Source organism: Fukomys damarensis, unplaced genomic scaffold, assembly GCF_012274545.1.
Source record: "Fukomys damarensis isolate Sample0158 unplaced genomic scaffold, DMR_v1.0_HiC HiC_scaffold_19, whole genome shotgun sequence".
Classification (NCBI taxonomy): domain Eukaryota; kingdom Metazoa; phylum Chordata; class Mammalia; order Rodentia; family Bathyergidae; genus Fukomys; species Fukomys damarensis.
This window is the reverse complement of record NW_022900931.1, coordinates 19,282,635-19,295,654: the sequence shown is the minus strand read 5'-3', so window position 1 is coordinate 19,295,654 and position 13,020 is coordinate 19,282,635. Positions and strand designations below refer to the sequence as shown.

Below are 13,020 nucleotides of genomic sequence, written 5' to 3'. Positions count from 1 at the left end.
GGTGGGGAGCAATTATGGTGTGAGTTTTTAAGGAGCTTTTTAAAGGTTTTTTTTTTTTTCAGTAAACTTTTTATGGTTTAATTTTCAGGCTTAGAAAAGCTGTGCATGTTTTCAAACAGAGAGTCTTGTGTTCTTTACATCATTCTGGTAGAGGGGTTAGTGCGGGACGGGCCAATAAAATGAGACTCATGGGGCATGCCAAATTGGACTTTCGGATAGACACCCACAGGTCTCCTGAGGATTGAGATTGTCTGTTCATCGGAGGAGATGAGTATGTGCTCACAATAGTATTCCCAGCAAAAGAGGAAGTTGCAAAACACTGTGTAGAGAATGATCTAGACATTTTAAAAGTATATTTGAACAAGGGATAGATAAAAACACCAGAAGACTGTACGGCAAATTGTAAACACTAGTTTTGCCAAAGGCAATCAGGTTATAAACTTATATATATATCTGCACATTTGTAGGTGTTCTGAATTTTCTATAAATATGATTCACTTTTGTTGTTAAATCGGGAGTGTTACTTTTAAAAACCTGGCTACCAAAAAATAGTCTTTTTTCCTATCCCTTTTGATAACCTTCCTCTTCAGCATCAAACTGCTTTTTCAAGACAGACCATAAAGCACAGACAGAATTAGACAAATGTATTTCATTTGGCCCTTTCTATTTAGTATGTCATCTCTGTCATAACTTATTGCAAGCTATTTTATCAATATGAATGAAAAGTTATGGGAAAAATATTCTGAATGTAGTGGTTGTTCCATAGGTACTCATGGAATCTTGGCAATTCCGTTTTTCTTGTTTTACAGTTGAAGAAGATGTGCTTATGCAAGGATAGGAATAATAATGGATATTGATACTTATTTTCTGTCTTAAAATTTGCAGTGATTTCACATCATAGTTCAGTCTTGGGCTGTAACATAAGTAGAATAGTATTTTTATCTTTTAAAAAAAGCTTGGAGAAGAATATAGGAATTCAAATGGTGGATGAATGTTTGGACCTGGGTCCTTCAGCTCTGAGTCAAACGTCTTTTCTAATAGACCAATAATTTTCTTTTGCATGGAAAAATAGCTATAAAATTGTCATTTGGGCCCCTGAGTTCAATGCCTGGTACCAGAAAAAAAAATGTCAGCATTCTTACAAATGTAGCCTCCAGAGTGGTACTTACTTCCAGTCAGACAGGACTCCTTCTGAGGAAGAAAGCCTAGTGTTGTGCATGTATGTGCTTTAGCACATTTTTGAGACTTCGTCACAAAAGAATCTCTTTTAAACAATTACTAGCTGTGCAATTTTTACATCTTTCCTCCAACTCTTTATTTTTCCTGGTTCTACTCCCTTCATAGCTCCCTTCTTCACCATCTCTCAAGCACTTCACTAGCGAGTGAACAAAGAAAACAAAAAGAATATACTCAGTCTCACTTTGCTTCTCTTAGCAGTTCTGATAAAACATGGGCTGAAGTTTTGGCTGTTCATTAGAATGCGATTTCTAAATATCTTCTAGTCTATCTTTTTCTTTCTCTTCACATAAAACTACCGTGGATGATTGAAAGGTGAACCATAGCCCTTGTATCCCCATTTCTACCAGTCAGATTGAGCCTTTCTGAATCAAGCTGTGACTCTTCAAAACAGTCCACTTCTACTTATTTCACTAAAGTAAGTACCAGGTACCACGGCTACATTTGTAAGAGTACTGACAACTTTATAGCTTCTATTCCATGCAAAGGAAAAATTGAAGAGAAAATTTTATGTGTTTCTGTAGCTCAGTAACTGAATTACACATGGTTTATAGAACAATTATCATCTAACACTCCAGTTCTGTGCTTGTGTTCGTGCCCCGACCCCTAGCACACACCTATTGGTTTTCCTGTGAAGATTATGAATTCTATTGTTTGTCTGTGTTGGCCTCCTATTTTTCCTCACATTGACCTTCTGAGTTGAGTCACTACACAAATGTACATCTGTCCTGGTGTGAAAGAACAACAAAGGTTTTTGTTAGAAGTTTTTAGGATCCTAACCACGCACACAGACATTTGAAATTCCAGGTCTTAGTTTAGTCTCTTCTTATTCCCCTCTTCCACACGTGTGCAACACAAGCACTGTTGTTGTTGTTGTTTGGTACCACAGATTGAACTCAGGACCTTGCATTTACAGGCAGGCACAGTGCCACTGAGCTAAATCCCTGGCAGCACTGTTTTGACAAATAAGCAATGGCTAGTATTTTTACCATGACAGTGTGCATATTTTATCTTCTTTGTAAAGTGATTTACAAAGTGATTTACATTCCTTTGAGTGTCTTCTACTCTGTACATTACATACCTAGGCCAGAGTAATCTCTTCTTTCTGAATGGCAGCAAGTGACTACATCAGTAATGTTGAATTGGGATAGACAGCTGTGTCTTTTACAAAATACCTGAATCCATGACTTGATTCTCTTTACACAGTCTCTTTACAAAATATATCTGGGTAAGCATATTTTTTTTATAATTTCAAATAGCCTGTGAGTACTAGGTTTAAGGATCGAAATGTATGGACAACTTTTGAGGAAATGACCATGTCCACATAGGGAAAATATCCAGTTTTGTACAGAATAGTTTTAGTCAGAATATTTGAACTCCATTATAGGGAGTTCAGACTTGTAGGCCGGGAAATAATAGAATTGCAGGTTTGAAACGAAACAAGTGCCACCATCCAACCTGCCGTCTGACTTGGAATTGCTCCCTTGGTATCTGGCAGGCAGGTAGTCATATGGCCAGTACTTGAAAACCTCCACACTGATCAAGTTTCTAACACTACATTCAATGGATAGATAATTTGTTCTTTGATCAGCATGTTGTCTCTTGACTACATATGGTCACATTCTCTATTCCTTAGATGGCCTTAATTCTTTTTAAAACACTGAGGTTAAGATATTTAAGACACAGACTGTTGACTTCCTCTTTCCAAACACTTTCTCAGGATTCTGTATAAATTCTCCGTCATGACAAAGCTATTGACGGAATCATTCAAACCTGAATTAAATGCAAGGAAGAATTGTCCTTGAGCTAGGTTAGCCTGCATTCCAATTCCTATAGAAAAAGAAAGCAGCACAGCAGTTCCGCAGCCTGCCTTGCAAGTGCAAGGACCTGAGTTCGATCCCCAGTACCAAAGAAAAAAAAGAAAACAGTACTGTTGTAACATTTTTTTTTTCTGTGAACCCTTTCTTGCTTCTTGGCACTATATTTTCCACTAGGTACTTTTAATTAATCTTTGTAGCTGTCATTTCTGTGATTGCTGGAACATACATTAACCATTAAGGTGATTGTTCCTTAAATATCTCTCTTTATGAAAACCAGAATTCATTATTGCCAAGAACTTTTGAATATTTTTCCCCTTTACAATTAGTTATTTAAAATTTTAAATATGGACTTATCAATTTATCTACAAGTCATTTTACTGCCTTATTAAGTCATTCACTTGGAATAAGACTCATGAGCTCACAGAAACAGAATTTCATCTAAACTATCCCATCTATCTTCAGTGTCATAGCATTTCTTAAGAAAAACCTGATCTGGCCAGGCGTGGTGATGCACACCTGTAATCCCAGCACCCAGGAGGCTGAGGCAGGATTGCTGTGAGTTCGAGACCAGCCTGGGCTACATAGTGAGTTCCAGGGCAATCTGAACTACGTAGTGAGACCCTGTCTAAAAAAAAAAAAAAAAGAAAAAGTCAGAAAGCAAGCAAGCAGGCAAGCCTGATCTGCCAATGCATTTCACTTTGATCACGTTGCCTGGTAAACTGTGCCTCTAAGAAGTTTAGCTACAATTACACTTTAAGACACTTCATATGAAACTAGCTAACAAATTTCCTAAAAGGAAATTACATTGTGGAACAAAATTGTGTGTTTAATTCATAGGGGAAATCTCTGAATTTAAAAGGGGGGAAAATCACGCTTAGCTACAGCCAATTTTGCAGATGACTAGACCAGAGGACACGTATGGATCTTTCCAATCCCTTCACTCATATGTCCCTGTGACTCTTTGATGGGGAAAATGAAGGGAAAGTATTTCTCAAGGATACCAAATCCCAGAATACCAGTATACAGAAGTGTCTGGAGATATTCTTATGGATAAATTCCCACTTGACCAGAGTAAATTCATGATTTCTGGCCTGACTTGTATTTTTGCTGTGTGGGGGGAACATGTGACTGTATGTTTGTGTGTGTATAGGTCTGGATATGTTTCTAGATAGTTTTTTGGGGTTTTTGTTTGTTTGTTTTGTTTTGTTTTTGAGACAGGGTCTCACTGTGTAGTTGAGACTGACCTGGAACTCACTATGTAGCCCAGGCTGGTCTCGAACTCACAGCAATCCTCCTGCCTCAGCCTCCCGAGTGCTGGGATTGCAGGCATGTGCCACCATGCCTGGCCATTTTTAGATAGTTATACATAATATACGAGAAAGCCTTCTCACCTATTTGTCTTGGTATTTGGGTGGATAATTAATTTTTTTTAAATACAGAGATACCAGTAAGCAAGGGCAAAATCAAGAGGTTGAGGGGGATAGACACATGCATTGTTTCTTTATATTAGAGTAATGAAAACTTCAGCTAATAGTTATAACATTATAAATAATCTTTCATCTTCTTTGGTGGTCTTTGAGGTTCACATAATTCCAGAGTTTAAAAAACACTTTAGTTTCTCCCTTCTTTCCCATATCATTAGTATAGTAGGAGACCATAAAAAAGTGCAGCCAGAAGGGGTTTAACTGTTACTGAGTCAACATTTGACAGTCACACTCTATTCTGTCATTTCATGCATGTGCTTTTTATGAGTTTTATAGCTTTGTGAGCTTTGTTTCAGGGATGTCCATTATAATAGCTGATCCACAGCCCATCTCTCTCTGCGTGTATGTGTGGCTGGTGGAGAGCAAAACAGCATTTACACAAATCCCAATTGCAGGGAGGTAATAGAAGAACCATCTATGCATGCACTGTTTAATTTAGGATTAGGTAACTAAGGAAATATCTGCTTGCTCCAAGGTACACTGTGTGTTCTTTTGCTTTGACTGCTCTATGAAATATCAACATAGGGTGTACACTGTAGCCTTTACAAGCACGTTGAATTTTCAGTTGCTTTACTATATAAATTGAAATAACAGAACTGGGAAATTTCTTCCTCAAAATATAGGACAGACTCACAGAATCTCATCATGCCTAAATCTTAAAAAAAAAGTAAAATGAAAAACACTGCAGATGATAGAAAAGAGAAAAAAACAATCTCAACAATTTTTAAAGTTGTTATTAAGATTCTAGTTTTTAATTTATGTTTGTCCACTACAGAGAACAGAAGATCCTAACTGTAGTAGGGAACTCAACATTCAAACTGAACTTATTCCTGTAATTCCCAACATGTTAGGGAGAATCTATCTTTTCAATTTAGTTTTCCCTATGTTTTGAAAAGTATATCTGGCTTAAAAGTTTGCAAACTAGTGGGAATCTATCCCATGTTTTAACCCTGTTTACAACTTCGGATTCTGGGGTTCAGAGAGGTTAACTGATTTGTATAAAGTGATATTGGTAACATATATGACAGAGTTTATTTAAAATGTGTTTTGATTCCAAAGCCCATTATTTGCTAACTTCAAATATGTCCTCTTCCTATAATCCCTGTAGCCTTGCCATTCAGAAAGGTTTTAACTTAGAGCGTATAGATCCATACTGACCATTTCAACTAGTTACCCATATCTCTTTAGATGTTTTGGGCTCTCCTTGTTGATTTTCACTATAGCCTGATGTTACATACAAACAGTACACACGCTCCTATTCATTATGCAAGGCACTGGATTATCCACGAAGCCAAAGACCAGCTGCCAAATTCCCCAAGTGAATATTAATACATTAATAATAGATCTTTGGATGTTGAGTTTTAGAGTTATTCCTTTGTGCCCAAGAAGCTATATGAGCTACAACTTTCTTTTCTTCTACAGATGAAACACAATTCATTTGGATTTCTGTTCAAGTCAACATAAAATCAGAATATTTTTTCAAGGAATAGCAGGTTCACTGTAGTATTTCACCTTGATCTTAACGCAGAGTTGTATAGAATTTTGTTAGCCAGTTAAGACTCATCTGTCTGATAGAAACCCAGTTGCTTTCCAGTACGTTTGGGGTTTTTTTGTTTGTTTGTTTGGTTGTTTTTTTTTTTTTTAATTCAAGAAAGAACACATATGGGTCCTTCTCTTTGGTGTTTATAAATCCCCTGGATATTCATTTTGATTACTTTGTGATAATTAATCTCTTTGAACTCTGTACATTGGGATTACTCAGAGCAGTTCAAAATGTGACTTTCTTTAAATGTGTTTCTGTGAATTTTTTTCCTTAAGGTAGGGAGGAAAAGACCGATGGGTCTTGTTAGTTTCACATGAGCATTTGAATAGTAATGAAGATGCAGTAGAGTCTAAGAGTCACACTGGATTTCTATTTTAAAGTATTGGTTTTAAAGTGGAGGCATATGCTATTTTTTTCAGTGCAAATTCTTGACTAATGGTGATTTTTGTCAAAGCCATTTGGAGTCATGATTATGAGTTGGTAAGAAATTGTCACTTGTGTGCCTATCAATATTTGTTTCCTCAATCTCAGTTACTTTGATGTGGCCTTATTTTCAACATCTTCCCACTGATGTCTTCCCTACTTGATATCTGCTGCCCTCGTTTCCTTTCAGGTGCCTCTCTCTAGGAACGATTTAATTGATTATAAGTATTGTGAGGATCAAAATATCCCCATTTTCAGTGGCAATTGTACATAAAAAAAAAATAGCCTACAGGAAAAGGAAATATTTGTGCCAAAGTACTGAGTTTTAGAGATGACGGTATATTGGTAGATTCTTTTGGGGAGGAGATGACCAGGGTTTGAGGGCAAGTGAGACTGAAAGGAATAGGGTGGAATGAATCACCCTCCAGTGTCCTGGCATTTGTGCTTTCTAACATTTGATTGATTCTTTCACTGTCTCACGCTCCCAAATAGTTTGACTTTAATTGATTGAACCATTGAGACCCATATTGAACTCCAACTCTATCTTTTGGGGTTTCAGTATATCTATACATCTGTGTATCTGTGTGGCTTCTGGTCACACGTAAATGTATATCTACCTCTGTTCATGAGCTTTATATGTAAACTTTATAACATCAATTTTCAAGTGAAATTAGATGAGCTTTATTTCCCACCTGGGTGGTTATTGCCACTTGCTCCTTACATCAGTTTCTCTGTCTTCTGAACTTGTGGTCCACTGCTGCTTTGTGTAACTGTAGCAGTGGTACCCTTTGAATTTATACACCATGTGTTTTAATTAAAGGAACAATACACATTCTCCAACTTCTCCAATTTTCTCCCCCTTGTTCACATTTGTGAGAATGATTAGACAGAGAGTTACAAAATCGGAGTAGCTTACCATGTTGATTTCTACTGTCTTTCCTGAGATCCTCTTGACAAGAATAATAAACTCCACTTTTGGTTAGCTGATTCAACCATGTATTATGCTATGTGCTTTAAAGGTGAGTACTTTAAGAGGTTACTTATGGTAAAAAGTGACTACAACTGCCCTGTTGTCCATTTGCTAATCTTAGTCCCTTGTTAAGATGACATACTATCTGTAGAGCTGAACCTTAGGAAGTACTTAATGTTTCATTCCTTTTCTACTCTGATTGCCTTCATCTGCTGTTTCTTCTTGAAAAACTTTGGTTCAGAATGGAACACTCTCTAGAAAGTATGTGGTACTCTTTCTCTCTACACCATTAAACCAGAACCTTAAAAGTGATCCATGCCCTGTGCATTCCCCAAAGAGAGTATAGTAAATTCTTCATGGACCCTGGAACAATACGATTGCATTGATAGAATGTGTATTTTTAATACAACTTTTCTTTTAATAGCAACATTTACTGTGAAAAGAGCCTGTTAAGCTAGTATTCTTGGAGTTCCTGAGTCTGCTGAAGAATATGCAGCAGTCTCTCTCTGCAAAAGAAATACATACTGCATAAAGCAGCTGAAAGCACCAATTTCACACCCAGAACAAATTGGGTCAGATGCTACATTTTAAAATGTGTAACTGCAAGTTTAATACTACATAAGTCTATAGAACTAAAGTTAATATAAACTGTTTTCTGTTTCATTTCCCTACTGTATTATAAACTGATTGAAATTTTAAAAATGTTTTCCATTAAATCATGTACAGACTTTGATGAATAGAGTACAGGAGTTCCAAGGCCACTGACTTAAGAGGATTTTCAATCTAGTCACTACAATTGTAGCATTGTCAGATTTTGTGGAGATAATGCATGTACTGTGTTAATAATTTCAATATCCTGTTAGTTATTGGTGAGAACATTAGTTGGTCTTTTTTACCCCCAATTGTTATTTCCTGTGAACATTTTATTGTGCCAATAATGGTTCTGCAGCATTTGTAGTTTATTAGTGTAATTCAGAATTGTGTTCTTTAGAAAATGGGTGAACAATTACAAAGAAACTTGAGCAAATGTTATGAGATCCAATAGATGTTTTTCTTAAAACTGTTTTGGAACCACATCATCCTCACAGCAACGCTGGAAAGTTTGACAGAAAGTTGTCAACTTTTCCTTATATGCTTTTTCTCTTCTTAAGATCACCCAATTTCTTAATTTAGAATCAATTTACTATCTTATGTGGGGTAGCTTAGGCATTATATTTTCCTTGAACATAATTCAGTTTGTAAGCCATGTTCTCCGTGAATGCAAATCATGCGCTGCATGCTTCTAAATGACTTGATGTCTTTGCAGATCTAATTTTGTATATTTGTATCTCAAATAATTCGCCAACTCAATATTTTGGCTTAGCAATCCAAATCAAATTGTGGTCCAAGTAGCAGGCACTCACACTGGATGTACAGAGACTTGACAAGCAATTAGCAATGAATATTTAAATGTCTTCATTACCCTTGCATGAGAAATTGCAGATGGCATTTAGGGAGATGGCAACCAGAGGGCACTACTGTGAATTCTGTTTCTGTCATTTGGTCACCTGACTATTGGAAGACTCTCTCTGGGCCCCATGCCATTCCTATACTTCTACTGTCTGGCTAGAAATAAAGGAGGCTTTCCAAATGTAGAACAGGTTGCTTCTATAAAATTTCAATGCACATTTTGTGATTTGGGAAGGTTCTATCTGAGGAGCCCAGCGTATCTCCTTCAGGCGCTCAGAACTCACACGTCAAGTCTATAGGGTTTTATAAGAATCAAAGTTCCTTCAAAAGCCCTGCTCTGCATTTCCTTTAATCTGCGTGGTATAATGTGATGAATGCAAAGGTGAGTAGATCAATATTCCATCCCTCCCAGAAGCAAATGTATTGTAGATGGCCTAGAGAAATATCTTTGAATAATTACAGTTTCAAAATTCAGCTCTCATTTCGAATTTCTTCATTTAAGGAGAAAACAACACTGGAAAGTCTGACTCAGCAACTGGCAGTGAAACAGAACGAAGAAGGGAAATTTAGCCATGCAATGATGGATTTCAATCTGAGTGGAGATTCTGACGGTTTGTGAAAATTATTTGTATCTGTTCAAAGTGCAAAAGTATGTGTTTATGTCAATCAAAATAGGCAAGACGGTCACATCACACCTGGGCATCAGAACAGGCGCTCACATACACTGAGCACGTAGAGCGTGGGCCAGCACCCCAATGAGTTCACACTCAGTAGAGCTTCTCTTAATCCCTGCCACAAACCGTAACCTCGGAGTTTGGAATCAGCCTTTTCCAAAGGTTACAGAGCTCTAAGTGCAGGTGGCTTGACTTGGACGCAAGGTGGCATGATTCTAAAGCAAATCCCCTTAATCGCCATCTACCCCAACTCTCACTTGCCTGTCTTATGCCTGAAAGTTTTCAGAAGAGACTCCTGTTTACCTGCTCACTTTTTAATTCCACTCTGTCAAACCATGACCAGAAAACATGATCCAGGGGATGTTTTTTGAATTTTGAGACCCTCGTCTCCTATCCTCTTTGCCACACAAATGCCCTGCCTTCTTGCTGTAACCCATCTAGAGCTCCATCTGCACAACACCCTGCTCCCTTTATACCTAAAGTTTCTGTCACCTCCTCTGAACACCCAGATAACAAGGACCGCTAATTGAATGGACACTAACTTTAATAGCATGGGAAAGAGGGAAACAGAAGAAAGTGCTGTTATACGGTGCCGCTGTATAACCAGGGGCCTCTCTTTAGCCTCGCAACTTCACTGCTATTACAGAGGAAGTCCCTTTCCTATGGAAAAGGCTGCGCTGGGCCAAAGTAGTGAGAGGTGAACTGTTAACAGAGAGAGGGTCCTTGACAATCCTGTAATGTACACAGTGTGATCAAAATACTTGGTGAATATTAAGTTTTCCTAGAAATGTATTATGTAAAGGGCACATTGCCAGTAACCCCCTCAAGACACTCTCCCTGGCTTTCAAGACACTCACCCCATCATTCTTGGCGCTTTCTGAAGCAGTTTTAGAAGCCTTCTTTTCAGTCTTTATGATGGGTGACCAGGAATACAGTGAACGCCGCTGCAGGCTCATTAAAACATTGCTCCATGTCCTTATCCGTCTTACTCGGTGGATCTGGCGCTGTGTGACTTCTGGGTCTTTCGTAACGTGAGAATCACCATGAAAGGCAAACAGTTTTAATCAGTTCAGTGCATGGAGGCAGACACAAGAGCACAACTGAAACATTCATAAAAGAAGACTTCCAGAATAGCTTCAGAAGGAGGCAGGCTTGGTGGGATAAGTGTGTTCAAAGTGAGGGGAAACATCTTGAGGGAGATTAACGGCAATATGACTTTTGGTGTAATACTTTCCTTTACATTGAGATATTCACCATATATTTTTATCACACCTCACACATAGCTGCCTAGTCTGTGCCTAGGGATAATTCTACTTAAATTGTCAAGGTCTGTATGTACCAGCCAAGAACTAGCCAAGCTTGAACGTTTAGCTTCATATTCGTTAAAACTCTGTTCAGGTGGATAGCCAAGAGAAATGTGTTTTCTTTCATCTAATGCACCTGAACATTTCATTCTATTTCCTATTTTATCAGCTGGGATAAACCCGTCTAATACATGCAAAATGCTTTTTTTAGATTTGATGAAGTCACGCACTTCTTTTATTGCCTATGTTGCTGTAAGGTGTAGGAACAAGAAAAAGCAGATGTGCAAATGATCATTTGCTAGTTACAGAGCCATTTTAGAAGGATGTTACCATATATAAGCACTCATTTTTGTCAGTAAAAAGACAATTACTGGCAGTAACACATTTCATAAATTTTAAGTTGTTTTAGCATAATAAAATATGCCCAATGGTAATCAGCATTAAAACATCAAAGTTTTCTCGATGTTATTTGTTAAATTCAGTCATGCTTGTATGCAGACTATTTTCCACTCCTGCCATGAGCATGTTAAGAATGAGAAATAATGAGACACTCTACCAACAGACATGCTATTTTTACTTGCTGCTATAGAGGGCTTCAAGTCTGGGTAACTTTGGTTGATTATGTCCCTTTAAGAAAAGAAAGAATATGAACGCAGAAAAGCAAAGTAGTGCTTGTGTTGATAATACAAGTTCTAGAACTCCCCAGAATATTTTAAATTTTTCTCCATATTTTTATTGCCTAAACTCATGTATCTTGGAAGCTGTCTACCAAAGCCATTCTGAGAAATTACGTGGGGCTCTGAGAGTGAGTGCAACTTCTACAGATTTCAGTGTTATTCATGAGATTAGTTTTACTATTTTTTTATTGAGTTTATTGGTACAATCTAGGTCTCCAACACAGTTACATTCATTACTGGGATCCTGTACCTTCACATGACAGTTCTTGGTTCTCATTTTTTTCCCCTTGTCCCTGTGCTCCCTTCACCCCCCTCTTCCCCTCCCCATTAACAAACTCTTTATTTCCATTTTTTAATTTTCTCATATTTTTTCTTTTCCCTTATTTCCTTGCCCTAGTTTTATTATTTTTATTCTGATTATAACTATCAGTGGATCTCTGGAAAACGTCAGATGCTAAAAGTCAGGGGGATATGTTACATTTTTCACCTTATCCATGTGACTATAGACTTCCTAAGAAACTATGGTAGTAATATATTTACTTCTTTTCTCTACAATTTTCAAATATCTTTTGGGGGGCAGACTGTCATTGTTGCATCAGCATATCCCATGCATAGATTAGCATGTAATTTCAAAGAAAAGCCAAGTACATTAAAGGAAAACCTCTATATTGTATTTTGACCTCAAAATTCTGTCCAGCCTGTTTTTATTTGTGTAACCTAAAGGAGATAAGGTAAGGATACTTTTAAGTTCTGATACTCTTTAAGTAGCAAAGACATATCCTCACCTTCAACAATCCATCTGTCACACAGACTACTTTTCATAGTTTTGTCAGCCTCTTGCCATTTAATATTTCTACCACACCAGAATGCTTATTGATGTAGTCTATTGTCTGTCTTTCCAAATTACATCAAAAATCATATATACCAGCTTCTTGTGAGCTCTTAAATGTACATAGTGAATCAGTCTGTAGCCTATTGAAAGGGAAGATAAATTAGAAATGGATTCAAAATACAAATACAACATTTGCCACCACAAGGCTTATCATAAAAACTTTATAAACAAGCATCTGTCTTGAGAACTGGAAGTACCATGATCAGAAGTGCTTTTTTGTTTTTAGATATTTTAATAGACCAAAAAAGAGAGTTGCCAAAAGTTTTAACACTGACACGCATGATGTTCCTGTTTTTAGGAAGTGCTGGAGTTTCCGAGTCAAGAATTTATAGGGAATCCAGGGGGCGTGGTAGCAATGAACCCCACATAAAACGTCCAATGAATGCTTTCATGGTGTGGGCTAAAGATGAACGGAGGAAAATCCTTCAAGCCTTTCCTGACATGCACAACTCCAACATCAGCAAGATACTGGGTAAGAAAACACAGAATTAAGTGATATATGCATAAATGTACAGTTCCGGGTTTTTTTTTTTTTTTTTTTTTTTTTT

General features: G+C 37.3%; 1 protein-coding gene across 18 annotated transcripts in view; it reads left to right on the top strand.

Annotated features, from left to right (window-relative positions):
• Sox5 (SRY-box transcription factor 5) overlaps positions 1 to 13,020 on the top strand; it is a 936,135-nt gene that overhangs the window by 914,241 nt on the left and 8,874 nt on the right. For all 18 annotated transcript variants that reach the window (XM_033766292.1, XM_010615329.2, XM_010615302.2 and 15 more), the window contains 2 exons: positions 9,428 to 9,536; positions 12,771 to 12,944. In XM_033766292.1, coding sequence (XP_033622183.1) covers positions 9,428 to 9,536; positions 12,771 to 12,944 — 283 coding nt within the window. The remainder of the gene's footprint in view (positions 1 to 9,427; positions 9,537 to 12,770; positions 12,945 to 13,020) is intronic.